At 52.5% G+C, this 27,811-nt stretch overlaps 1 protein-coding gene across 1 annotated transcript in view; it reads right to left on the bottom strand.

Moving 5' to 3' along the window:
- Positions 1-27,811, bottom strand: part of LOC139390652 (fms related receptor tyrosine kinase 4) — a 229,918-nt gene that overhangs the window by 76,940 nt on the left and 125,167 nt on the right. Inside the window, exon 11 of the mRNA XM_071137920.1 lies at positions 26,320-26,455. Within this exon, the coding sequence (XP_070994021.1) occupies positions 26,320-26,455 (136 nt within the window). The remainder of the gene's footprint in view (positions 1-26,319; positions 26,456-27,811) is intronic.

Raw genomic sequence — 27,811 nt, 5'->3', positions numbered from 1 at the left:
TCAGGGTTAGGGGACACTAGGTGGAAACGGTCCAGTTCAGGGTTAGGGGACACTAGGTGGAAACGGTCCAATTCAGGGTTAGGGACACTAGGTGAAAACGCTCCAGTTCAGGGTTAGGGACACTAGGTGAAAACGCTCCAGTTCACTATTAGGGACACTAGGAGAAAACGGTCCAGTTCAGGGTTAGGGGACACTAGGTGGAAACGCTCCAGTTCAGGGTTAGGGGACACTAGGAGAAAACGGTCCAGTTCAGGGTTAGGGGACACTAGGTGAAAACGGTCCAGTTCAGGGTTAGGGGACACTAGGTGAAAACGGTTCAGTTCAGGGTTAGGGGACACTAGGTGGAAACGGTCCAGTTCAGGGTTAGGGGACACTAGGTGGAAACGGTCCAGTTCAGGGTTAGGGGACACTAGGTGGAAACGGTCCAGTTCAGGGTTAGGGGACACTAGGTGAAACGGTCCAGTTCAGGGTTAGGGGACACTAGGTGGAAACGGTCCAGTTCAGGGTTAGGGACACTAGGTGGAAACGGTCCAGTTCAGGGTTAGGGGACACTAGGTGGAAACGGTCCAGTTCAGGGTTAGGGGACACTAGGTGAAAACGCTCCAGTTCAGGGTTAGGGGACACTAGGAGAAACGGTCCAGTTCAGGGTTAGGGGACACTAGGAGAAACGGTCCAGTTCAGGGTTAGGGGACACTAGGTGGAAACGGTCCAGTTCAGGGTTAGGGGACACTAGGTGGAAACGGTCCAGTTCACTATTAGGGACACTAGGTGGAAACGGTCCAGTTCAGGGTTAGGGGACACTAGGTGGAAACGGTCCAGTTCAGGGTTAGGGGACACTAGGTGGAAACGGTCCAGTTCAGGGTTAGGGGACACTAGGTGGAAACGGTCCAGTTCAGGGTTAGGGGACACTAGGTGGAAACGGTCCAGTTCAGGGTTAGGGGACACTAGGTGAAAACGGTCCAGTTCAGGGTTAGGGGACACTAGGTGAAAACGCTCCAGTTCAGGGTTAGGGGACACTAGGTGAAAACGGTCCAGTTCACTATTAGGGACACTAGGAGAAAACGGTCCAGTTCAGGGTTAGGGACACTAGGTGAAAACGCTCCAGTTCACTATTAGGGACACTAGGTGAAAACGCTCCAGTTCAGGGTTAGGGGACACTAGGTGGAAACGGTCCAGTTCAGGGTTAGGGGACACTAGGTGGAAACGGTCAAGTTCAGGGTTAGGGGACACTAGGTGGAAACGGTCCAGTTCAGGGTTAGGGGACACTAGGTGGAAACGGTCCAATTCAGGGTTAGGGACACTAGGTGAAAACGCTCCAGTTCAGGGTTAGGGACACTAGGTGAAAACGCTCCAGTTCACTATTAGGGACACTAGGAGAAAACGGTCCAGTTCAGGGTTAGGGGACACTAGGTGGAAACGCTCCAGTTCAGGGTTAGGGGACACTAGGTGAAAACGGTCCAGTTCAGGGTTAGGGGACACTAGGTGAAAACGGTCCAGTTCAGGGTTAGGGGACACTAGGTGAAAACGGTCCAGTTCAGGGTTAGGGGACACTAGGTGGAAACGCTCCAGATCAGGGTTAGGGGACACTAGGTGAAAACGGTCCAGTTCAGGGTTAGGGACACTAGGTGAAAACGCTCCAGTTCACTATTAGGGACACTAGGTGAAAACGCTCCAGTTCAGGGTTAGGGGACACTAGGAGAAACGGTCCAGTTCAGGGTTAGGGGACACTAGGAGAAACGGTCCAGTTCAGGGTTAGGAGACACTAGGTGGAAACGGTCCAGTTCAGGGTTAGGGGACGCTAGGTGGAAACGGTCCAGTTCACTATTAGGGACACTAGGTGGAAACGGTCCAGTTCAGGGTTAGGGGACACTAGGTGAAACGGTCCAGTTCAGGGTTAGGGGACACTAGGTGGAAACGGTCCAGTTCAGGGTTAGGGGACACTAGGTGAAACGGTCCAGTTCAGGGTTAGGGACACTAGGTGAAAACGCTCCAGTTCAGGGTTAGGGACACTAGGTGAAAACGCTCCAGTTCACTATTAGGGACACTAGGTGGAAACGGTCCAGTTCAGGGTTAGGGGACACTAGTTGGAAACGGTCCAGTTCAGGGTTAGGGGACACTAGGTGGAAACGGTCCAGTTCAGTGTTAGGGGACACTAGGTGAAAACGCTCCAGTTCAGGGTTAGGGGACACTAGGTGGAAACGGTCCAGTTCACTATTAGGGACACTAGGTGGAAACGGTCCAGTTCAGGGTTAGGGGACACTAGGTGAAAACGCTCCAGTTCAGGGTTAGGGGACACTAGGTGAAACGCTCCAGTTCAGGGTTAGGGGACACTAGGTGGAAACGGTCCAGTTCAGGGTTAGGGGACACTAGGTGAAACGGTCCAGTTCAGGGTTAGGGGACACTAGGTGAAAACGGTCCAGTTCAGGGTTAGGGGACACTAGGTGGAAACGGTCCAGTTCAGGGTTAGGGGACACTAGGTGAAAACGCTCCAGTTCAGGGTTAGGGGACACTAGGTGGAAACGGTCCAGTTCAGGGTTAGGGGACACTAGGTGAAAACGCTCCAGTTCAGGGTTAGGGGACACTAGGAGAAACGGTCCAGTTCAGGGTTAGGGGACACTAGGTGAAAACGGTCCAGTTCAGGGTTAGGGGACACTAGGTGAAAACGGTCCAGTTCAGGGTTAGGGGACACTAGGTGGAAACGGTCCAGTTCAGGGTTAGGGGACACTAGGTGGAAACGGTCCAGTTCAGGGTTAGGGGACACTAGGTGAAAACGGTCCAGTTCAGGGTTAGGGGACACTAGGTGGAAACGGTCCAGTTCAGGGTTAGGGGACACTAGGTGAAAACGGTCCAGTTCAGGGTTAGGGGACACTAGGTGGAAACGGTCCAGTTCAGGGTTAGGGGACACTAGGTGAAAACGCTCCAGTTCACTATTAGGGACACTAGGAGAAAACGGTCCAGTTCAGGGTTAGGGACACTAGGTGAAAACGGTCCAGTTCAGGGTTAGGGGACACTAGGTGGAAACGGTCCAGTTCAGGGTTAGGGGACACTAGGTGGAAACGCTCCAGTTCAGGGTTAGGGGACACTAGGTGAAAACGGTCCAGTTCAGGGTTAGGGGACACTAGGTGAAAACGGTCCAGTTCAGGGTTAGGGGACACTAGGTGAAAACGGTCCAGTTCAGGGTTAGGGGACACTAGGTGGAAACGGTCCAGTTCAGGGTTAGGGGACACTAGGTGAAAACGGTCCAGTTCAGGGTTAGGGACACTAGGTGAAAACGCTCCAGTTCACTATTAGGGACACTAGGTGAAAACGCTCCAGTTCAGGGTTAGGGGACACTAGGTGGAAACGGTCCAGTTCAGGGTTAGGGGACACTAGGTGAAAACGCTCCAGTTCAGGGTTAGGGGACACTAGGTGGAAACGGTCCAGTTCAGGGTTAGGGGAAACTAGGTGGAAACGGTCCAGTTCAGGGTTAGGGGACACTAGGTGGAAACGCTCCAGTTCAGGGTTAGGGGACACTAGGTGGAAACGGTCCAGTTCAGGGTTAGGGGACACTAGGTGAAAACGCTCCAGTTCAGGGTTAGGGGACACTAGGTGGAAACGGTCCAGTTCAGGGTTAGGGGACACTAGGTGGAAACGGTCCAGTTCAGGGTTAGGGGACACTAGGTGGAAACGGTCCAGTTCAGGGTTAGGGGACACTAGGTGGAAACGGTCCAGTTCAGGGTTAGGGGACACTAGGTGGAAACGGTCCAGTTCAGGGTTAGGGGACACTAGGTGAAACGGTCCAGTTCAGGGTTAGGGACACTAGGTGAAAACGCTCCAGTTCACTATTAGGGACACTAGGTGGAAACGGTCCAGTTCAGGGTTAGGGGACACTAGGTGAAACGGTCCAGTTCAGGGTTAGGGGACACTAGGTGGAAACGGTCCAGTTCAGGGTTAGGGGACACTAGGTGGAAACGGTCCAGTTCAGGGTTAGGGGACACTAGGTGGAAACGGTCCAGTTCAGGGTTAGGGACACTAGGTGAAAACGCTCCAGTTCACTATTAGGGACACTAGGTGAAAACGCTCCAGTTCAGGGTTAGGGGACACTAGGTGAAAACGCTCCAGTTCAGGGTTAGGGGACACTAGGTGGAAACGGTCCAGTTCAGGGTTAGGGGACACTAGGTGGAAACGGTCCAGTTCAGGGTTAGGGGACACTAGGTGGAAACGGTCCAGTTCAGGGTTAGGGGACACTAGGTGGAAACGGTCCAGTTCAGGGTTAGGGGACACTAGGTGAAACGGTCCAGTTCAGGGTTAGGGACACTAGGTGAAAACGCTCCAGTTCAGGGTTAGGGACACTAGGTGAAAACGCTCCAGTTCACTATTAGGGACACTAGGTGGAAACGGTCCAGTTCAGGGTTAGGGGACACTAGGTGAAACGGTCCAGTTCAGGGTTAGGGGACACTAGGTGGAAACGGTCCAGTTCAGGGTTAGGGGACACTAGGTGGAAACGGTCCAGTTCAGGGTTAGGGGACACTAGGTGGAAACGGTCCAGTTCAGGGTTAGGGGACACTAGGTGGAAACGGTCCAGTTCAGGGTTAGGGGACACTAGGTGGAAACGGTCCAGTTCAGGGTTAGGGGACACTAGGTGGAAACGGTCCAGTTCAGGGTTAGGAGACACTAGGTGGAAACGGTCCAGTTCAGGGTTAGGGGACACTAGGTGAAAACGGTCCAGTTCACTATTAGGGACACTAGGAGAAAACGGTCCAGTTCAGGGTTAGGGACACTAGGTGAAAACGCTCCAGTTCACTAATAGGGACACTAGGTGAAAACGGTCCAGTTCAGGGTTAGGGGACACTAGGTGGAAACGGTCCAGTTCAGGGTTAGGGGACACTAGGTGGAAACGCTCCAGTTCAGGGTTAGGGGACACTAGGTGAAAACGGTCCAGTTCAGGGTTAGGGGACACTAGGTGAAAACGGTCCAGTTCAGGGTTAGGGGACACTAGGTGAAAACGGTCCAGTTCAGGGTTAGGGGACACTAGGTGAAAACGGTCCAGTTCAGGGTTAGGGGACACTAGGTGGAAACGGTCCAGTTCAGGGTTAGGAGACACTAGGTGAAAACGGTCCAGTTCAGGGTTAGGGGACACTAGGTGGAAACGGTCCAGTTCAGGGTTAGGGGACACTAGGTGGAAACGGTCCAGTTCAGGGTTAGGGGACACTAGGTGGAAACGGTCCAGTTCAGGGTTAGGGGACACTAGGTGAAACGGTCCAGTTCAGGGTTAGGGGACACTAGGAGAAAACGGTCCAGTTCAGGGTTAGGGGACACTAGGTGGAAACGGTCCAGTTCACTATAAGGGACACTAGGTGGAAACGGTCCAGTTCAGGGTTAGGGGACACTAGGTGGAAACGGTCCAGTTCAGGGTTAGGAGACACTAGGTGAAACGGTCCAGTTCAGGGTTAGGGGACACTAGGTGAAACGGTCCAGTTCAGGGTTAGGGGACACTAGGTGAAACGGTCCAGTTCAGGGTTAGGGGACACTAGGTGGAAACGGTCCAGTTCAGGGTTAGGGGACACTAGGTGAAAACGGTCCAGTTCAGGGTTAGGGGACACTAGGTGGAAACGGTCCAGTTCAGGGTTAGGGGACACTAGGTGAAACGGTCCAGTTCAGGGTTAGGGGACACTAGGTGAAACGGTCCAGTTCAGGGTTAGGGGACACTAGGTGGAAACGGTCCAGTTCAGGGTTAGGGGACACTAGGTGGAAACGGGTAGGGGACACTAGGTGGAAACGGTCCAGTTCAGGGTTAGGGGACACTAGGTGGAAACGGTCCAGTTCAGGGTTAGGGGACACTAGGTGGAAACGGTCCAGTTCAGGGTTAGGGGACACTAGGTGGAAACGGTCCAGTTCAGGGTTAGGGGACACTAGGTGGAAACGGTCCAGTTCAGGGTTAGGGGACACTAGGTGGAAACGGTCCAGTTCAGGGTTAGGGGACACTAGGTGAAAACGGTCCAGTTCAGGGTTAGGGGACACTAGGTGGAAACGGTCCAGTTCAGGGTTAGGGGACACTAGGTGGAAACGGTCCAGTTCAGGGTTAGGGGACACTAGGTGAAAACGGTCCAGTTCAGGGTTAGGGGACACTAGGTGGAAACGGTCCAGTTCAGGGTTAGGGGACACTAGGTGAAAACGGTCCAGTTCAGGGTTAGGGGACACTAGGTGGAAACGGTCCAGTTCAGGGTTAGGGGACACTAGGTGGAAACGGTCCAGTTCAGGGTTAGGGGACACTAGGTGGAAACGGTCCAGTTCAGGGTTAGGGGACACTAGGTGAAACGGTCCAGTTCAGGGTTAGGGGACACTAGGTGGAAACGGTCCAGTTCAGGGTTAGGGGACACTAGGTGGAAACGGTCCAGTTCAGGGTTAGGGGACACTAGGTGGAAACGGTCCAGTTCAGGGTTAGGGGACACTAGGTGAAAACGGTCCAGTTCAGGGTTAGGGGACACTAGGAGAAACGGTCCAGTTCAGGGTTAGGGGACACTAGGAGAAACGGTCCAGTTCAGGGTTAGGGGACACTAGGTGGAAACGGTCCAGTTCAGGGTTAGGGGACACTAGGTGGAAACGGTCCAGTTCACTATTAGGGACACTAGGTGGAAACGGTCCAGTTCAGGGTTAGGGGACACTAGGTGGAAACGGTCCAGTTCAGGGTTAGGGGACACTAGGTGGAAACGGTCCAGTTCAGGGTTAGGGGACACTAGGTGGAAACGGTCCAGTTCAGGGTTAGGGGACACTAGGTGGAAACGGTCCAGTTCAGGGTTAGGGGACACTAGGTGAAAACGGTCCAGTTCAGGGTTAGGGGACACTAGGTGAAAACGCTCCAGTTCAGGGTTAGGGGACACTAGGTGAAAACGGTCCAGTTCACTATTAGGGACACTAGGAGAAAACGGTCCCGTTCAGGGTTAGGGACACTAGGTGAAAACGCTCCAGTTCACTATTAGGGACACTAGGTGAAAACGCTCCAGTTCAGGGTTAGGGGACACTAGGTGGAAACGGTCCAGTTCAGGGTTAGGGGACACTAGGTGGAAACGGTCAAGTTCAGGGTTAGGGGACACTAGGTGGAAACGGTCCAGTTCAGGGTTAGGGGACACTAGGTGGAAACGGTCCAGTTCAGGGTTAGGGACACTAGGTGAAAACGCTCCAGTTCAGGGTTAGGGACACTAGGTGAAAACGCTCCAGTTCACTATTAGGGACACTAGGTGAAAACGGTCCAGTTCAGGGTTAGGGGACACTAGGTGGAAACGCTCCAGTTCAGGGTTAGGGGACACTAGGTGAAAACGGTCCAGTTCAGGGTTAGGGGACACTAGGTGAAAACGGTCCAGTTCAGGGTTAGGGGACACTAGGTGAAAACGGTCCAGTTCAGGGTTAGGGGACACTAGGTGGAAACGCTCCAGTTCAGGGTTAGGGGACACTAGGTGAAAACGGTCCAGTTCAGGGTTAGGGACACTAGGTGAAAACGCTCCAGTTCACTATTAGGGACACTAGGTGAAAACGCTCCAGTTCAGGGTTAGGGGACACTAGGAGAAACGGTCCAGTTCAGGGTTAGGGGACACTAGGAGAAACGGTCCAGTTCAGGGTTAGGAGACACTAGGTGGAAACGGTCCAGTTCAGGGTTAGGGGACGCTAGGTGGAAACGGTCCAGTTCACTATTAGGGACACTAGGTGGAAACGGTCCAGTTCAGGGTTAGGGGACACTAGGTGAAACGGTCCAGTTCAGGATTAGGGGACACTAGGTGGAAACGGTCCAGTTCAGGGTTAGGGGACACTAGGTGAAACGGTCCAGTTCAGGGTTAGGGACACTAGGTGAAAACGCTCCAGTTCAGGGTTAGGGACACTAGGTGAAAACGCTCCAGTTCACTATTAGGGACACTAGGTGGAAACGGTCCAGTTCAGGGTTAGGGGACACTAGGTGGAAACGGTCCAGTTCAGGGTTAGGGGACACTAGGTGGAAACGGTCCAGTTCAGTGTTAGGGGACACTAGGTGAAAACGCTCCAGTTCAGGGTTAGGGGACACTAGGTGGAAACGGTCCAGTTCACTATTAGGGACACTAGGTGGAAACGGTCCAGTTCAGGGTTAGGGGACACTAGGTGAAAACGGTCCAGTTCAGGGTTAGGGGACACTAGGTGAAACGCTCCAGTTCAGGGTTAGGGGACACTAGGTGGAAACGGTCCAGTTCAGGGTTAGGGGACACTAGGTGAAACGGTCCAGTTCAGGGTTAGGGGACACTAGATGAAAACGGTCCAGCTCAGGGTTAGGGGACACTAGGTGGAAACGGTCCAGTTCAGGGTTAGGGGACACTAGGTGAAAACGCTCCAGTTCAGAGTTAGGGGACACTAGGTGGAAACGGTCCAGTTCAGGGTTAGGGGACACTAGGTGAAAACGCTCCAGTTCAGGGTTAGGGGACACTAGGAGAAACGGTCCAGTTCAGGGTTAGGGGACACTAGGTGAAAACGGTCCAGTTCAGGGTTAGGGGACACTAGGTGAAAACGGTCCAGTTCAGGGTTAGGGGACACTAGGTGGAAACGGTCCAGTTCAGGGTTAGGGGACACTAGGTGGAAACTGTCCAGTTCAGGGTTAGGGGACACTAGGTGAAAACGGTCCAGTTCAGGGTTAGGGGACACTAGGTGGAAACGGTCCAGTTCAGGGTTAGGGGACACTAGGTGAAAACGGTCCAGTTCAGGGTTAGGGGACACTAGGTGGAAACGGTCCAGTTCAGGGTTAGGGGACACTAGGTGAAAACGCTCCAGTTCACTATTAGGGACACTAGGAGAAAACGGTCCAGTTCAGGGTTAGGGACATTAGGTGAAAACGGTCCAGTTCAGGGTTAGGGGACACTAGGTGGAAACGGTCCAGTTCAGGGTTAGGGGACACTAGGTGGAAACGCTCCAGTTCAGGGTTAGGGGACACTAGGTGAAAACGGTCCAGTTCAGGGTTAGGGGACACTAGGTGAAAACGGTCCAGTTCAGGGTTAAGGGACACTAGGTGAAAACGGTCCAGTTCAGGGTTAGGGGACACTAGGTGGAAACGGTCCAGTTCAGGGTTAGGGGACACAAGGTGAAAACGGTCCAGTTCAGGGTTAGGGACACTAGGTGAAAACGCTCCAGTTCACTATTAGGGACACTAGGTGAAAACGCTCCAGTTCAGGGTTAGGGGACACTAGGTGGAAACGGTCCAGTTCAGGGTTAGGGGACACTAGGTGAAAACGCTCCAGTTCAGGGTTAGGGGACACTAGGTGGAAACGGTCCAGTTCAGGGTTAGGGGACACTAGGTGGAAACGGTCCAGTTCAGGGTTAGGGGACACTAGGTGGAAACGCTCCAGTTCAGGGTTAGGGGACACTAGGTGGAAACGGTCCAGTTCAGGGTTAGGGGACACTAGGTGAAAACGCTCCAGTTCAGGGTTAGGGGACACTAGGTGGAAACGGTCCAGTTCAGGGTTAGGGGACACTAGGTGGAAACGGTCCAGTTCAGGGTTAGGGGACACTAGGTGGAAACGGTCCAGTTCAGGGTTAGGGGACACTAGGTGGAAACGGTCCAGTTCAGGGTTAGGGGACACTAGGTGGAAACGGTCCAGTTCAGGGTTAGGGGACACTAGGTGAAACGGTCCAGTTCAGGGTTAGGGACACTAGGTGAAAACGCTCCAGTTCACTATTAGGGACACTAGGTGGAAACGGTCCAGTTCAGGGTTAGGGGACACTAGGTGAAACGGTCCAGTTCAGGGTTAGGGGACACTAGGTGGAAACGGTCCAGTTCAGGGTTAGGGGACACTAGGTGGAAACGGTCCAGTTCAGGGTTAGGGGACACTAGGTGGAAACGGTCCAGCTCAGGGTTAGGGACACTAGGTGAAAACGCTCCAGTTCACTATTAGGGACACTAGGTGAAAACGCTCCAGTTCAGGGTTAGGGGACACTAGGTGAAAACGCTCCAGTTCAGGGTTAGGGGACACTAGGTGGAAACGGTCCAGTTCAGGGTTAGGGGACACTAGGTGGAAACGGTCCAGTTCAGGGTTAGGGGACACTAGGTGGAAACGGTCCAGTTCAGGGTTAGGGGACACTAGGTGGAAACGGTCCAGTTCAGGGTTAGGGGACACTAGGTGAAACGGTCCAGTTCAGGGTTAGGGACACTAGGTGAAAACGCTCCAGTTCAGGGTTAGGGACACTAGGTGAAAACGCTCCAGTTCACTATTAGGGACACTAGGTGGAAACGGTCCGGTTCAGGGTTAGGGGACACTAGGTGAAACGGTCCAGTTCAGGGTTAGGGGACACTAGGTGGAAACGGTCCAGTTCAGGGTTAGGGGACACTAGGTGGAAACGGTCCAGTTCAGGGTTAGGGGACACTAGGTGGAAACGGTCCAGTTCAGGGTTAGGGGACACTAGGTGGAAACGGTCCAGTTCAGGGTTAGGGGACACTAGGTGGAAACGGTCCAGTTCAAGGTTAGGGGACACTAGGTGGAAACGGTCCAGTTCAGGGTTAGGAGACACTAGGTGGAAACGGTCCAGTTCAGGGTTCGGGGACACTAGGTGAAAACGGTCCAGTTCACTATTAGGGACACTAGGAGAAAACGGTCCAGTTCAGGGTTAGGGACACTAGGTGAAAACGCTCCAGTTCACTAATAGGGACACTAGGTGAAAACGGTCCAGTTCAGGGTTAGGGGACACTAGGTGGAAACGGTCCAGTTCAGGGTTAGGGGACACTAGGTGGAAACGCTCCAGTTCAGGGTTAGGGGACACTAGGTGAAAACGGTCCAGTTCAGGGTTAGGGGACACTAGGTGAAAACGGTCCAGTTCAGGGTTAGGGGACACTAGGTGAAAACGGTCCAGGTCAGGGTTAGGGGACACTAGGTGAAAACGGTCCAGTTCAGGGTTAGGGGACACTAGGTGGAAACGGTCCAGTTCAGGGTTAGGGGACACTAGGTGAAAACGGTCCAGTTCAGGGTTAGGGGACACTAGGTGGAAACGGTCCAGTTCAGGGTTAGGGGACACTAGGTGGAAACGGTCCAGTTCAGGGTTAGGGGACACTAGGTGGAAACGGTCCAGTTCAGGGTTAGGGGACACTAGGTGAAACGGTCCAGTTCAGGGTTAGGGGACACTAGGAGAAAACGGTCCAGTTCAGGGTTAGGGGACACTAGGTGGAAACGGTCCAGTTCACTATTAGGGACACTAGGTGGAAACGGTCCAGTTCAGGGTTAGGGGACACTAGGTGGAAACGGTCCAGTTCAGGGTTAGGAGACACTAGGTGAAACGGTCCAGTTCAGGGTTAGGGGACACTAGGTGAAACGGTCCAGTTCAGGGTTAGGGGACACTAGGTGAAACGGTCCAGTTCAGGGTTAGGGGACACTAGGTGGAAACGGTCCAGTTCAGGGTTAGGGGACACTAGGTGGAAACGGTCCAGTTCAGGGTTAGGGGACACTAGGTGAAAACGCTCCAGTTCAGGGTTAGGGGACACTAGGTGAAAACGCTCCAGTTCAGGGTTAGGGGACACGGTCCAGTTCAGGGTTAGGGGACACTAGGTGGAAACGGTCCAGTTCAGGGTTAGGGGACACTAGGTGGAAACGGTCCAGTCAGGGAGGGGACACGAAACGGTCCAGTTCAGGGTTAGGGGACACTAGGTGGAAACGGTCCAGTTCAGGGTTAGGGGACACTAGGTGAAAACGCTCCAGTTCAGGGTTAGGGGACACTAGGTGGAAACGGTCCAGTTCAGGGTTAGGGGACACTAGGTGGAAACGGTCCAGTTCAGGGTTAGGGGACACTAGGTGGAAACGGTCCAGTTCAGGGTTAGGGGACACTAGGTGGAAACGGTCCAGTTCAGGGTTAGGGGACACTAGGTGGAAACGGTCCAGTTCAGGGTTAGGGGACACTAGGTGAAACGGTCCAGTTCAGGGTTAGGGACACTAGGTGAAAACGCTCCAGTTCACTATTAGGGACACTAGGTGGAAACGGTCCAGTTCAGGGTTAGGGGACACTAGGTGAAACGGTCCAGTTCAGGGTTAGGGGACACTAGGTGGAAACGGTCCAGTTCAGGGTTAGGGGACACTAGGTGGAAACGGTCCAGTTCAGGGTTAGGGGACACTAGGTGGAAACGGTCCAGCTCAGGGTTAGGGACACTAGGTGAAAACGCTCCAGTTCACTATTAGGGACACTAGGTGAAAACGCTCCAGTTCAGGGTTAGGGGACACTAGGTGAAAACGCTCCAGTTCAGGGTTAGGGGACACTAGGTGGAAACGGTCCAGTTCAGGGTTAGGGGACACTAGGTGGAAACGGTCCAGTTCAGGGTTAGGGGACACTAGGTGGAAACGGTCCAGTTCAGGGTTAGGGGACACTAGGTGGAAACGGTCCAGTTCAGGGTTAGGGGACACTAGGTGAAACGGTCCAGTTCAGGGTTAGGGACACTAGGTGAAAACGCTCCAGTTCAGGGTTAGGGACACTAGGTGAAAACGCTCCAGTTCACTATTAGGGACACTAGGTGGAAACGGTCCAGTTCAGGGTTAGGGGACACTAGGTGAAACGGTCCAGTTCAGGGTTAGGGGACACTAGGTGGAAACGGTCCAGTTCAGGGTTAGGGGACACTAGGTGGAAACGGTCCAGTTCAGGGTTAGGGGACACTAGGTGGAAACGGTCCAGTTCAGGGTTAGGGGACACTAGGTGGAAACGGTCCAGTTCAGGGTTAGGGGACACTAGGTGGAAACGGTCCAGTTCAAGGTTAGGGGACACTAGGTGGAAACGGTCCAGTTCAGGGTTAGGAGACACTAGGTGGAAACGGTCCAGTTCAGGGTTAGGGGACACTAGGTGAAAACGGTCCAGTTCACTATTAGGGACACTAGGAGAAAACGGTCCAGTTCAGGGTTAGGGACACTAGGTGAAAACGCTCCAGTTCACTAATAGGGACACTAGGTGAAAACGGTCCAGTTCAGGGTTAGGGGACACTAGGTGGAAACGGTCCAGTTCAGGGTTAGGGGACACTAGGTGGAAACGCTCCAGTTCAGGGTTAGGGGACACTAGGTGAAAACGGTCCAGTTCAGGGTTAGGGGACACTAGGTGAAAACGGTCCAGTTCAGGGTTAGGGGACACTAGGTGAAAACGGTCCAGGTCAGGGTTAGGGGACACTAGGTGAAAACGGTCCAGTTCAGGGTTAGGGGACACTAGGTGGAAACGGTCCAGTTCAGGGTTAGGGGACACTAGGTGAAAACGGTCCAGTTCAGGGTTAGGGGACACTAGGTGGAAACGGTCCAGTTCAGGGTTAGGGGACACTAGGTGGAAACGGTCCAGTTCAGGGTTAGGGGACACTAGGTGGAAACGGTCCAGTTCAGGGTTAGGGGACACTAGGGGTGAAACGGTCCAGTTCAGGGTTAGGGGACACTAGGTGAAACGGTCCAGTTCAGGGTTAGGGGACACTAGGTGGAAACGGTCCAGTTCAGGGTTAGGGGACACTAGGTGGAAACGGTCCAGTTCAGGGTTAGGGGACACTAGGTGGAAACGGTCCAGTTCAGGGTTAGGGGACACTAGGTGGAAACGGTCCAGTTCAGGGTTAGGGGACACTAGGTGGAAACGGTCCAGTTCAGGGTTAGGGGACACTAGGTGAAACGGTCCAGTTCAGGGTTAGGGGACACTAGGTGGAAACGGTCCAGTTCAGGGTAGGGGACACTAGGGGACACTAGGTAGGGAAACGGTCCAGTTCAGGGTTAGGGGACACTAGGTGGAAACGGTCCAGTTCAGGGTTAGGGGACACTAGGTGGAAACGGTCCAGTTCAGGGTTAGGGGACACTAGGTGGAAACGGTCCAGTTCAGGGTTAGGGGACACTAGGTGGAAACGGTCCAGTTCAGGGTTAGGGGACACTAGGTGGAAACGGTCCAGTTCAGGGTTAGGGGACACTAGGTGGAAACGGTCCAGTTCAGGGTTAGGGGACACTAGGTGGAAACGGTCCAGTTCAGTCCAGTTAGGGGACACTAGGTGGAAACGGTCCAGTTCAGGGTTAGGGGACACTAGGTGGAAACGGTCCAGTTCAGGGTTAGGGGACACTAGGTGGAAACGGTCCAGTTCAGGGTTAGGGGACACTAGGTGGAAACGGTCCAGTTCAGGGTTAGGGGACACTAGGTGGAAACGGTCCAGTTCAGGGTTAGGGGACACTAGGTGGAAAACGGTCCAGTTCAGGGTTAGGGGACACTAGGTGGAAACGGTCCAGTTCAGGGTTAGGGGACACTAGGTGGAAACGGTCCAGTTCAGGGTTAGGGGACACTAGGTGAAAACGGTCCAGTTCAGGGTTAGGGGACACTAGGTGGAAACGGTCCAGTTCAGGGTTAGGGGACACTAGGTGGAAACGGTCCAGTTCAGGGTTAGGGGACACTAGGTGGAAACGGTCCAGTTCAGGGTTAGGGGACACTAGGTGAAACGGTCCAGTTCAGGGTTAGGGGACACTAGGTGGAAACGGTCCAGTTCAGGGTTAGGGGACACTAGGTGGAAACGGTCCAGTTCAGGGTTAGGGGACACTAGGTGGAAACGGTCCAGTTCAGGGTTAGGGGACACTAGGTGAAAACGGTCCAGTTCAGGGTTAGGGGACACTAGGTGGAAACGGTCCAGTTCAGGGTTAGGGGACACTAGGTGGAAACGGTCCAGTTCAGGGTTAGGGGACACTAGGTGGAAACGGTCCAGTTCAGGGTTAGGGGACACTAGGTGGAAACGGTCCAGTTCACTATTAGGGACACTAGGTGGAAACGGTCCAGTTCAGGGTTAGGGGACACTAGGTGGAAACGGTCCAGTTCAGGGTTAGGGGACACTAGGTGGAAACGGTCCAGTTCAGGGTTAGGGGACACTAGGTGGAAACGGTCCAGTTCAGGGTTAGGGGACACTAGGTGGAAACGGTCCAGTTCAGGGTTAGGGGACACTAGGTGAAAACGGTCCAGTTCAGGGTTAGGGGACACTAGGTGAAAACGCTCCAGTTCAGGGTTAGGGGACACTAGGTGAAAACGGTCCAGTTCACTATTAGGGACCCTAGGAGAAAACGGTCCAGTTCAGGGTTAGGGACACTAGGTGAAAACGCTCCAGTTCACTATTAGGGACACTAGGTGAAAACGCTCCAGTTCAGGGTTAGGGGACACTAGGTGGAAACGGTCCAGTTCAGGGTTAGGGGACACTAGGTGGAAACGGTCCAGTTCAGGGTTAGGGGACACTAGGTGGAAACGGTCCAGTTCAGGGTTAGGGGACACTAGGTGGAAACGGTCCAATTCAGGGTTAGGGACACTAGGTGAAAACGCTCCAGTTCAGGGTTAGGGACACTAGGTGAAAACGCTCCAGTTCACTATTAGGGACACTAGGAGAAAACGGTCCAGTTCAGGGTTAGGGGACACTAGGTGAAAACGCTCCAGTTCACTATTAGGGACACTAGGTGAAAACGGTCCAGTTCAGGGTTAGGGGACACTAGGTGGAAACGGTCCAGTTCAGGGTTAGGGGACACTAGGTGGAAACGCTCCAGTTCAGGGTTAGGGGACACTAGGTGAAAACGGTCCAGTTCAGGGTTAGGGGACACTAGGTGAAAACGGTCCAGTTCAGGGTTAGGGGATACTAGGTGAAAACGGTCCAGTTCAGGGTTAGGGGACACTAGGTGGAAACGCTCCAGTTCAGGGTTAGGGGACACTAGGTGAAAACGGTCCAGTTCAGGGTTAGGGACACTAGGTGAAAACGCTCCAGTTCACTATTAGGGACACTAGGTGAAAACGCTCCAGTTCAGGGTTAGGGGACACTAGGAGAAACGGTCCAGTTCAGGGTTAGGGGACACTAGGAGAAACGGTCCAGTTCAGGGTTAGGGGACACTAGGTGGAAACGGTCCAGTTCAGGGTTAGGGGACACTAGGTGGAAACGGTCCAGTTCACTATTAGGGACACTAGGTGGAAACGGTCCAGTTCAGGGTTAGGGGACACTAGGTGGAAACGGTCCAGTTCAGGGTTAGGGGACACTAGGTGGAAACGGTCCAGTTCAGGGTTAGGGGACACTAGGTGAAACGGTCCAGTTCAGGGTTAGGGGACACTAGGTGGAAACGGTCCAGTTCAGGGTTAGGGGACACTAGGTGGAAACGGTCCAGTTCAGGGTTAGGGGACACTAGGTGGAAACGGTCCAGTTCAGGGTTAGGGGACACTAGGTGAAAACGCTCCAGTTCAGGGTTAGGGGACACTAGGAGAAACGGTCCAGTTCAGGGTTAGGGGACACTAGGAGAAACGGTCCAGTTCAGGGTTAGGGGACACTAGGTGGAAACGGTCCAGTTCAGGGTTAGGGGACACTAGGTGGAAACGGTCCAGTTCACTATTAGGGACACTAGGTGGAAACGGTCCAGTTCAGGGTTAGGGGACACTAGGTGGAAACGGTCCAGTTCAGGGTTAGGGGACACTAGGTGGAAACGGTCCAGTTCAGGGTTAGGGGACACTAGGTGGAAACGGTCCAGTTCAGGGTTAGGGGACACTAGGTGGAAACGGTCCAGTTCAGGGTTAGGGGACACTAGGTGAAAACGGTCCAGTTCAGGGTTAGGGGACACTAGGTGAAAACGCTCCAGTTCAGGGTTAGGGGACACTAGGTGAAAACGGTCCAGTTCACTATTAGGGACCCTAGGAGAAAACGGTCCAGTTCAGGGTTAGGGACACTAGGTGAAAACGCTCCAGTTCACTATTAGGGACACTAGGTGAAAACGCTCCAGTTCAGGGTTAGGGGACACTAGGTGGAAACGGTCCAGTTCAGGGTTAGGGGACACTAGGTGGAAACGGTCCAGTTCAGGGTTAGGGGACACTAGGTGGAAACGGTCCAGTTCAGGGTTAGGGGACACTAGGTGGAAACGGTCCAATTCAGGGTTAGGGACACTAGGTGAAAACGCTCCAGTTCAGGGTTAGGGACACTAGGTGAAAACGCTCCAGTTCACTATTAGGGACACTAGGAGAAAACGGTCCAGTTCAGGGTTAGGGGACACTAGGTGAAAACGCTCCAGTTCACTATTAGGGACACTAGGTGAAAACGGTCCAGTTCAGGGTTAGGGGACACTAGGTGGAAACGGTCCAGTTCAGGGTTAGGGGACACTAGGTGGAAACGCTCCAGTTCAGGGTTAGGGGACACTAGGTGAAAACGGTCCAGTTCAGGGTTAGGGGACACTAGGTGAAAACGGTCCAGTTCAGGGTTAGGGGATACTAGGTGAAAACGGTCCAGTTCAGGGTTAGGGGACACTAGGTGGAAACGCTCCAGTTCAGGGTTAGGGGACACTAGGTGAAAACGGTCCAGTTCAGGGTTAGGGACACTAGGTGAAAACGCTCCAGTTCACTATTAGGGACACTAGGTGAAAACGCTCCAGTTCAGGGTTAGGGGACACTAGGAGAAACGGTCCAGTTCAGGGTTAGGGGACACTAGGAGAAACGGTCCAGTTCAGGGTTAGGGGACACTAGGTGGAAACGGTCCAGTTCAGGGTTAGGGGACACTAGGTGGAAACGGTCCAGTTCACTATTAGGGACACTAGGTGGAAACGGTCCAGTTCAGGGTTAGGGGACACTAGGTGGAAACGGTCCAGTTCAGGGTTAGGGGACACTAGGTGGAAACGGTCCAGTTCAGGGTTAGGGGACACTAGGTGGAAACGGTCCAGTTCAGGGTTAGGGGACACTAGGTGGAAACGGTCCAGTTCAGGGTTAGGGGACACTAGGTGGAAACGGTCCAGTTCAGGGTTAGGGGACACTAGGTGGAAACGGTCCAGTTCAGGGTTAGGGGACACTAGGTGAAAACGCTCCAGTTCAGGGTTAGGGGACACTAGGAGAAACGGTCCAGTTCAGGGTTAGGGGACACTAGGAGAAACGGTCCAGTTCAGGGTTAGGGGACACTAGGTGGAAACGGTCCAGTTCAGGGTTAGGGGACACTAGGTGGAAACGGTCCAGTTCACTATTAGGGACACTAGGTGGAAACGGTCCAGTTCAGGGTTAGGGGACACTAGGTGGAAACGGTCCAGTTCAGGGTTAGGGGACACTAGGTGGAAACGGTCCAGTTCAGGGTTAGGGGACACTAGGTGGAAACGGTCCAGTTCAGGGTTAGGGGACACTAGGTGGAAACGGTCCAGTTCAGGGTTAGGGGACACTAGGTGAAAACGGTCCAGTTCAGGGTTAGGGGACACTAGGTGAAAACGCTCCAGTTCAGGGTTAGGGGACACTAGGTGAAAACGGTCCAGTTCACTATTAGGGACCCTAGGAGAAAACGGTCCAGTTCAGGGTTAGGGACACTAGGTGAAAACGCTCCAGTTCACTATTAGGGACACTAGGTGAAAACGCTCCAGTTCAGGGTTAGGGGACACTAGGTGGAAACGGTCCAGTTCAGGGTTAGGGGACACTAGGTGGAAACGGTCCAGTTCAGGGTTAGGGGACACTAGGTGGAAACGGTCCAGTTCAGGGTTAGGGGACACTAGGTGGAAACGGTCCAATTCAGGGTTAGGGACACTAGGTGAAAACGCTCCAGTTCAGGGTTAGGGACACTAGGTGAAAACGCTCCAGTTCACTATTAGGGACACTAGGAGAAAACGGTCCAGTTCAGGGTTAGGGGACACTAGGTGAAAACGCTCCAGTTCACTATTAGGGACACTAGGTGAAAACGGTCCAGTTCAGGGTTAGGGGACACTAGGTGGAAACGGTCCAGTTCAGGGTTAGGGGACACTAGGTGGAAACGCTCCAGTTCAGGGTTAGGGGACACTAGGTGAAAACGGTCCAGTTCAGGGTTAGGGGACACTAGGTGAAAACGGTCCAGTTCAGGGTTAGGGGATACTAGGTGAAAACGGTCCAGTTCAGGGTTAGGGGACACTAGGTGGAAACGCTCCAGTTCAGGGTTAGGGGACACTAGGTGAAAACGGTCCAGTTCAGGGTTAGGGACACTAGGTGAAAACGCTCCAGTTCACTATTAGGGACACTAGGTGAAAACGCTCCAGTTCAGGGTTAGGGGACACTAGGAGAAACGGTCCAGTTCAGGGTTAGGGGACACTAGGAGAAACGGTCCAGTTCAGGGTTAGGGGACACTAGGTGGAAACGGTCCAGTTCAGGGTTAGGGGACACTAGGTGGAAACGGTCCAGTTCACTATTAGGGACACTAGGTGGAAACGGTCCAGTTCAGGGTTAGGGGACACTAGGTGGAAACGGTCCAGTTCAGGGTTAGGGGACACTAGGTGGAAACGGTCCAGTTCAGGGTTAGGGGACACTAGGTGGAAACGGTCCAGTTCAGGGTTAGGGGACACTAGGTGGAAACGGTCCAGTTCAGGGTTAGGGGACACTAGGTGGAAACGGTCCAGTTCAGGGTTAGGGGACACTAGGTGAAAACGGTCCAGTTCAGGGTTAGGGGACACTAGGTGAAAACGCTCCAGTTCAGGGTTAGGGGACACTAGGTGAAAACGGTCCAGTTCACTATTAGGGACACTAGGAGAAAACGGTCCAGTTCAGGGTTAGGGACACTAGGTGAAAACGCTCCAGTTCACTATTAGGGACACTAGGTGAAAACGCTCCAGTTCAGGGTTAGGGGACACTAGGTGGAAACGGTCCAGTTCAGGGTTAGGGGACACTAGGTGGAAACGGTCCAGTTCAGGGTTAGGGGACACTAGGTGGAAACGGTCCAGTTCAGGGTTAGGGGACACTAGGTGGAAACGGTCCAATTCAGGGTTAGGGACACTAGGTGAAAACGCTCCAGTTCAGGGTTAGGGACACTAGGTGAAAACGATCCAGTTCACTATTAGGGACACTAGGAGAAAACGGTCCAGTTCAGGGTTAGGGGACACTAGGTGAAAACGCTCCAGTTCACTATTAGGGACACTAGGTGAAAACGGTCCAGTTCAGGGTTAGGGGACACTAGGTGGAAACGGTCCAGTTCAGGGTTAGGGGACACTAGGTGGAAACGCTCCAGTTCAGGGTTAGGGGACACTAGGTGAAAACGGTCCAGTTCAGGGTTAGGGGACACTAGGTGAAAACGGTCCAGTTCAGGGTTAGGGGACACTAGGTGAAAACGGTCCAGTTCAGGGTTAGGGGACACTAGGTGGAAACGGTCCAGTTCAGGGTTAGGGGACACTAGGTGAAAACGGTCCAGTTCAGGGTTAGGGACACTAGGTGAAAACGCTCCAGTTCACTATTAGGGACACTAGGTGAAAACGCTCCAGTTCAGGGTTAGGGGACACTAGGAGAAACGGTCCAGTTCAGGGTTAGGGGACACTAGGAGAAACGGTCCAGTTCAGGGTTAGGGGACACTAGGTGGAAACGGTCCAGTTCAGGGTTAGGGGACACTAGGTGGAAACGGTCCAGTTCACTATTAGGGACACTAGGTGGAAACGGTCCAGTTCAGGGTTAGGGGACACTAGGTGGAAACGGTCCAGTTCAGGGTTAGGGGACACTAGGTGGAAACGGTCCAGTTCAGGGTTAGGGGACACTAGGTGGAAACGGTCCAGTTCAGGGTTAGGGGACACTAGGTGAAACGGTCCAGTTCAGGGTTAGGGGACACTAGGTGAAAACGCTCCAGTTCAGGGTTAGGGACACTAGGTGAAAACGCTCCAGTTCACTATTAGGGACACTAGGTGGAAACGGTCCAGTTCAGGGTTAGGGGACACTAGGTGGAAACGGTCCAGTTCAGGGTTAGGGGACACTAGGTGGAAACGGTCCAGTTCAGGGTTAGGGGACACTAGGTGAAAACGCTCCAGTTCAGGGTTAGGGGACACTAGGTGGAAACGGTCCAGTTCAGGGTTAGGGGACACTAGGTGGAAACGGTCCAGTTCAGGGTTAGGGGACACTAGGTGGAAACGGTCCAGTTCAGGGTTAGGGGACACTAGGTGGAAACGGTCCAGTTCAGGGTTAGGGGACACTAGGTGGAAACGGTCCAGTTCAGGGTTAGGGGACACTAGGTGAAACGGTCCAGTTCAGGGTTAGGGACACTAGGTGAAAACGCTCCAGTTCACTATTAGGGACACTAGGTGGAAACGGTCCAGTTCAGGGTTAGGGGACACTAGGTGAAACGGTCCAGTTCAGGGTTAGGGGACACTAGGTGGAAACGGTCCAGTTCAGGGTTAGGGGACACTAGGTGGAAACGGTCCAGTTCAGGGTTAGGGGACACTAGGTGGAAACGGTCCAGTTCAGGGTTAGGGGACACTAGGTGGAAACGGTCCAGTTCAGGGTTAGGGGACACTAGGTGGAAACGGTCCAGTTCAGGGTTAGGGGACACTAGGTGGAAACGGTCCAGTTCAGGGTTAGGGGACACTAGGTGGAAACGGTCCAGTTCAGGGTTAGGGGACACTAGGTGAAAACGGTCCAGTTCAGGGTTAGGGACACTAGGTGAAAACGCTCCAGTTCACTATTAGGGACACTAGGTGAAAACGCTCCAGTTCAGGGTTAGGGGACACTAGGTGAAAACGCTCCAGTTCAGGGTTAGGGGACACTAGGTGGAAACGGTCCAGTTCAGGGTTAGGGGACACTAGGTGGAAACGGTCCAGTTCAGGGTTAGGGGACACTAGGTGGAAACGGTCCAGTTCAGGGTTAGGGGACACTAGGTGGAAACGGTCCAGTTCAGGGTTAGGGGACACTAGGTGGAAACGGTCCAGTTCAGGGTTAGGGGACACTAGGTGAAACGGTCCAGTTCAGGGTTAGGGACACTAGGTGAAAACGCTCCAGTTCACTATTAGGGACACTAGGTGGAAACGGTCCGGTTCAGGGTTAGGGGACACTAGGTGAAACGGTCCAGTTCAGGGTTAGGGGACACTAGGTGGAAACGGTCCAGTTCAGGGTTAGGGGACACTAGGTGGAAACGGTCCAGTTCAGGGTTAGGGGACACTAGGTGGAAACGGTCCAGTTCAGGGTTAGGGGACACTAGGTGGAAACGGTCCAGTTCAGGGTTTTGGGTCACTAGGTGGAAACGGTCCAGTTCAAGGTTAGGGGACACTAGGTGGAAACGGTCCAGTTCAGGGTTAGGGGACACTAGGTGGAAACGGTCCAGTTCAGGGTTAGGGGACACTAGGTGAAAACGGTCCAGTTCACTATTAGGGACACTAGGAGAAAACGGTCCAGTTCAGGGTTAGGGACACTAGGTGAAAACGCTCCAGTTCAGGGTTAGGGACACTAGGTGAAAACGGTCCAGTTCAGGGTTAGGGGACACTAGGTGGAAACGGTCCAGTTCAGGGTTAGGGGACACTAGGTGGAAACGCTCCAGTTCAGGGTTAGGGGACACTAGGTGAAAACGGTCCAGTTCAGGGTTAGGGGACACTAGGTGAAAACGGTCCAGTTCAGGGTTAGGGGACACTAGGTGAAAACGGTCCAGTTCAGGGTTAGGGGACACTAGGTGAAAACGGTCCAGTTCAGGGTTAGGGGACACTAGGTGGAAACGGTCCAGTTCAGGGTTAGGGGACACTAGGTGGAAACGGTCCAGTTCAGGGTTAGGGGACACTAGGTGGAAACGGTCCAGTTCAAGGTTAGGGGACACTAGGTGGAAACGGTCCAGTTCAGGGTTAGGGGACACTAGGTGGAAACGGTCCAGTTCAGGGTTAGGGGACACTAGGTGAAAACGGTCCAGTTCACTATTAGGGACACTAGGAGAAAACGGTCCAGTTCAGGGTTAGGGACACTAGGTGAAAACGCTCCAGTTCACTAATAGGGACACTAGGTGAAAACGGTCCAGTTCAGGGTTAGGGGACACTAGGTGAAAACGGTCCAGTTCACTATTAGGGACACTAGGTGAAAACGGTCCAGTTCAGGGTTAGGGGACACTAGGTGAAAACGGTCCAGTTCACTAATAGGGACACTAGGTGAAAACGGTCCAGTTCAGGGTTAGGGGACACTAGGTGGAAACGGTCCAGTTCAGGGTTAGGGGACACTAGGTGGAAACGGTCCAGTTCAGGGTTAGGGGACACTAGGTGGAAACGGTCCAGTTCAGGGTTAGGGGACACTAGGTGGAAACGGTCCAGTTCAGGGTTAGGGGACACTAGGTGGAAACGGTCCAGTTCAGGGTTAGGGGACACTAGGTGAAACGGTCCAGTTCAGGGTTAGGGGACACTAGGTGAAAACGGTCCAGTTCAGGGTTAGGGGACACTAGGTGGAAACGGTCCAGTTCAGGGTTAGGGGACACTAGGTGGAAACGGTCCAGTTCAGGGTTAGGGGACACTAGGTGAAAACGGTCCAGTTCAGGGTTAGGGGACACTAGGTGGAAACGGTCCAGTTCAGGGTTAGGGGACACTAGGTGGAAACGGTCCAGTTCAGGGTTAGGGGACACTAGGTGGAAACGGTCCAGTTCAGGGTTAGGGAACACTAGGTGAAACGGTCCAGTTCAGGGTTAGGGGACACTAGGTGGAAACGGTCCAGTTCACTATTAGGGACACTAGGTGGAAACGGTCCAGTTCAGGGTTAGGGGACACTAGGTGGAAACGGTCCAGTTCAGGGTTAGGGGACACTAGGTGAAACGGTCCAGTTCAGGGTTAGGGGACACTAGGTGAAACGGTCCAGTTCAGGGTTAGGGGACACTAGGTGGAAACGGTCCAGTTCAGGGTTAGGGGACACTAGGGAGAAAACGGTCCAGTTCAGGGTTAGGGGACACTAGGTGGAAACGGTCCAGTTCAGGGTTAGGGGACACTAGGTGGAAACGGTCCAGTTCAGGGTTAGGGGACACTAGGTGGAAACGGTCCAGTTCAGGGTTAGGGAAACACTAGGTGAAACGGTCCAGTTCAGGGTTAGGGGTCACTAGGTGGAAACAGTCCAGTTCAGGGTTAGGGGACACTAGGTGGAAACGGTCCAGTTCAGGGTTAGGGGACACTAGGTGGAAACGGTCCAGTTCAGGGTTAGGGGACACTAGGTGGAAACGGTCCAGTTCAGGGTTAGGGGACACTAGGTGGAAACGGTCCAGTTCAGGGTTAGGGGACACTAGGTGGAAACGGTCCAGTTCAGGGTTAGGGGACACTAGGTGAAACGGTCCAGTTCAGGGTTAGGGGACACTAGGTGAAACGGTCCAGTTCAGGGTTAGGGGACACTAGGACACTGGAAACGGTCCAGTTCAGGGTTAGGGGACACTAGGTGGAAACGGTCCAGTTCAGGGTTAGGGGACACTAGGTGAAACGGTCCAGTTCAGGGTTAGGGGACACTAGGTGGAAACGGTCCAGTTCAGGGTTAGGGGACACTAGGTGAAACGGTCCAGTTCAGGGTTAGGGGACACTAGGTGAAACGGTCCAGTTCAGGGTTAGGGGACACTAGGTGAAACGGTCCAGTTCAGGGTTAGGGGACACTAGGTGGAAACGGTCCAGTTCAGGGTTAGGGGACACTAGGTGGAAACGGTCCAGTTCAGGGTTAGGGGACACTAGGTGGAAACGGTCCAGTTCAGGGTTAGGGGACACTAGGTGGAAACGGTCCAGTTCAGGGTTAGGGGACACTAGGTGAAACGGTCCAGTTCAGGGTTAGGGGACACTAGGTGGAAACGGTCCAGTTCAGGGTTAGGGGACACTAGGTGGAAACGGTCCAGTTCAGGGTTAGGGGACACTAGGTGGAAACGGTCCAGTTCAGGGTTAGGGGACACTAGGTGGAAACGGTCCAGTTCAGGGTTAGGGGACACTAGGTGGAAACGGTCCAGTTCAGGGTTAGGGGACACTAGGTGAAACGGTCCAGTTCAGGGTTAGGGGACACTAGGTGGAAACGGTCCAGTTCAGGGTTAGGGGACACTAGGTGGAAACGGTCCAGTTCAGGGTTAGGGGACACTAGGTGGAAACGGTCCAGTTCAGGGTTAGGGGACACTAGGTGAAACGGTCCAGTTCAGGGTTAGGGGACACTAGGTGGAAACGGTCCAGTTCAGGGTTAGGGGACACTAGGTGGAAACGGTCCAGTTCAGGGTTAGGGGACACTAGGTCAGGGAAACGGTCCAGTTCAGGGTTAGGGGACACTAGGTGGAAACGGTCCAGTTCAGGGTTAGGGGACACTAGGTGGAAACGGTCCAGTTCAGGGTTAGGGACACTAGGTGGAAACGGTCCAGTTCAGGGTTAGGGGACACTAGGTGGAAACGGTCCAGTTCAGGGTTAGGGGACACTAGGTGGAAACGGTCCAGTTCAGGGTTAGGGGACACTAGGTGAAAACGGTCCAGTTCAGGGTTAGGGGACACTAGGTGGAAACGGTCCAGTTCAGGGTTAGGGGACACTAGGTGGAAACGGTCCAGTTCAGGGTTAGGGGACACTAGGTGAAAACGGTCCAGTTCAGGGTTAGGGGACACTAGGTGGAAACGGTCCAGTTCAGGGTTAGGGGACACTAGGTGAAAACGGTCCAGTTCAGGGTTAGGGGACACTAGGTGGAAACGGTCCAGTTCAGGGTTAGGGGACACTAGGTGGAAACGGTCCAGTTCAGGGTTAGGGGACACTAGGTGAAAACGGTCCAGTTCAGGGTTAGGGGACACTAGGTGAAACGGTCCAGTTCAGGGTTAGGGAACACTTATATGAAGAGTCGTTCTGCCAACTGAGGAACTATCTTCCTGTTCTATCTCTGAGATACTAAAGCTTTACTAAATCTATGATTGTAAATTGGTGTACAATTCAGTTTAAAACTGCAAGTAACCTAAATAAATCTATTACTTACTAAAATCCTAATTGTAAACTTGATCAAAATGATATCAAATCAAATGTATTTATAAAGCCCTTCTTACATCAGCTGATATCTCAAAGTGCTGTACAGAAACCCAGCCTACAACCCCAAACAGCAAGCAATGCAGGTGTAGAAGCACGGTGGCTAGGAAAAACTACATAGAAAGGCCAAAACCTAGGAAGAAACCTAGAGAGGAACCAGGCTATGAGGGGTGGCCAGTCCTCTTCTGGCTGTGCCGGGTGGAGATTATAACAGAACATGGCCAAGATGATAGCCTACAATAATTTAATAACATGGTCATGATTCAACATTTGGATAACATGAAGATAACGTTCATATAACATTTAGATAACGTTCATATAACGTTCAGAGAACATTCAGATAACGTTCACATAACGTTCATATAACGCTCAGAGAACATTCAGAGAACGTTCAGATAACGTTCAGATAACATTTGTTCTCAGGGAAATGTTGAAATGTCGGTACTGTGAGAGATCTAAGAGGTACTTGATCACAATGATAAAATAATGGACTAAAGCTGTCTTGATTAAACATTCAGATAACGTTCAGATAACATTCAGATAGCGTTCAGATAACATTCAGATAACATTCAGATAACGTTCAGATAACGTTCAGATAACGTTCAGATAACGTTCAGATAACATTCAGATAACATTCAGATAACATTTGTGGTATTGTTAAATGGTGTAAACTTTTGTTTAGGGAGTGAGAACCAACCTTCTGCCTCCCGTCCACCACTTCGACTGACGTCTCGATGCTTTCTATTTTATTAACGGTGTTCTGTGAGTCCAGGTCCTGCCAGTTCTGACAGTCTGAGACGCTGTCGCTACGCCCTTTACGATCCCGCCGACTCCTACAAAACACAAAACACAACCACATAGTCTTTCACCACGGCCCGTAGGCACCCTATCCCCTATATAGTGCACTACTTTAGACCAGGGGTGGCACCCTATCCCCTATATAGTACACTACTTTAGACCAGGGCTGGCACCCTATTCCCTATATAGTACACTACTTTAGACCAGGGCTGGCACCCTATTCCCTATATAGTGCACTACTTTAGACCAGGGGTGGCACCCTAATCCCTATATAGTACACTACTTTAGACCAGGGCTGGCACCCTAATCCCTATATAGTACACTACTTTAGACCAGGGGTGGCACCCTATTCCCTATATAGTACACTACTTTAGACCAGGGGTGGCACCCTATTCCCTATATAGTACACTACTTTAGACCAGGGGTGGCACCCTATTCCCTATATAGTACACTACTTTAGACCAGGGGTGGCACCCTATTCCCTATATAGTACACTACTTTAGACCAGGGGTGGCACCCTATTCCCTATATAGTGCACTACTTTAGACCAGGGGTGGCACCCTATTCCCTATATAGTGCACTACTTTAGACCAGGGGTGGCACCCTATTCCCTATATGGTACACTACTTTAGACCAGGGGTGGCACCCTATTTCCCTAGATAGTGCAATACTTTTAGGGTTGATTGATCTATCACCACATCTATATATCACCACGTCTATCTATCACCACGTCTATCTATCACCACGTCTATATATCACCACGTCTATATATCACCACATCTATATATACCACGTCTATCTATCACCACGTCTATATATCACCACGTCTATCACCACGTCTATCTATCACCACGTCTATCTATCACCACGTCTATCTATCACCACGTCTATATATCACCACATCTACAGTGCATTGCGAAAGTATTCGGCCCCCTTGAACTTTGCGACCTTTTGCCACATTTCAGGCTTCAAACATAAAGATATAAAACTGTATTTTTTTGTGAAGAATCAACAACAAGTGGGACACAATCATGAAGTGGAACGACATTTATTGGATATTTCAAACTTTTTTAACAAATCAAAAACAGAAAAATTGGGCGTGCAAAATTATTCAGCCCCTTTACTTTCAGTGCAGCAAACTCTCTCCAGAAGTTCAGTGAGGATCTCTGAATGATCCAATGTTGACCTAAATGACTAATGATGATAAATACAATCCACCTGTGTGTAATCAAGTCTCCGTATAAATGCACCTGCACTGTGATAGTCTCAGAGGTCCGTTAAAAGCGCAGAGAGCATCATGAAGAACAAGGAACACACCAGGCAGGTCCAAGATACTGTTGTGAAGAAGTTTAAAGCCGGATTTGGATACAAAAAGATTTCCCAAGCTTTAA

Source organism: Oncorhynchus clarkii, chromosome 31, assembly GCF_045791955.1.
Source record: "Oncorhynchus clarkii lewisi isolate Uvic-CL-2024 chromosome 31, UVic_Ocla_1.0, whole genome shotgun sequence".
Classification (NCBI taxonomy): Eukaryota; Metazoa; Chordata; class Actinopteri; order Salmoniformes; family Salmonidae; genus Oncorhynchus; species Oncorhynchus clarkii.
The sequence above is the reverse complement of the archived record's forward strand: the minus strand, read 5'-3'. Positions and strand labels throughout refer to the sequence as shown.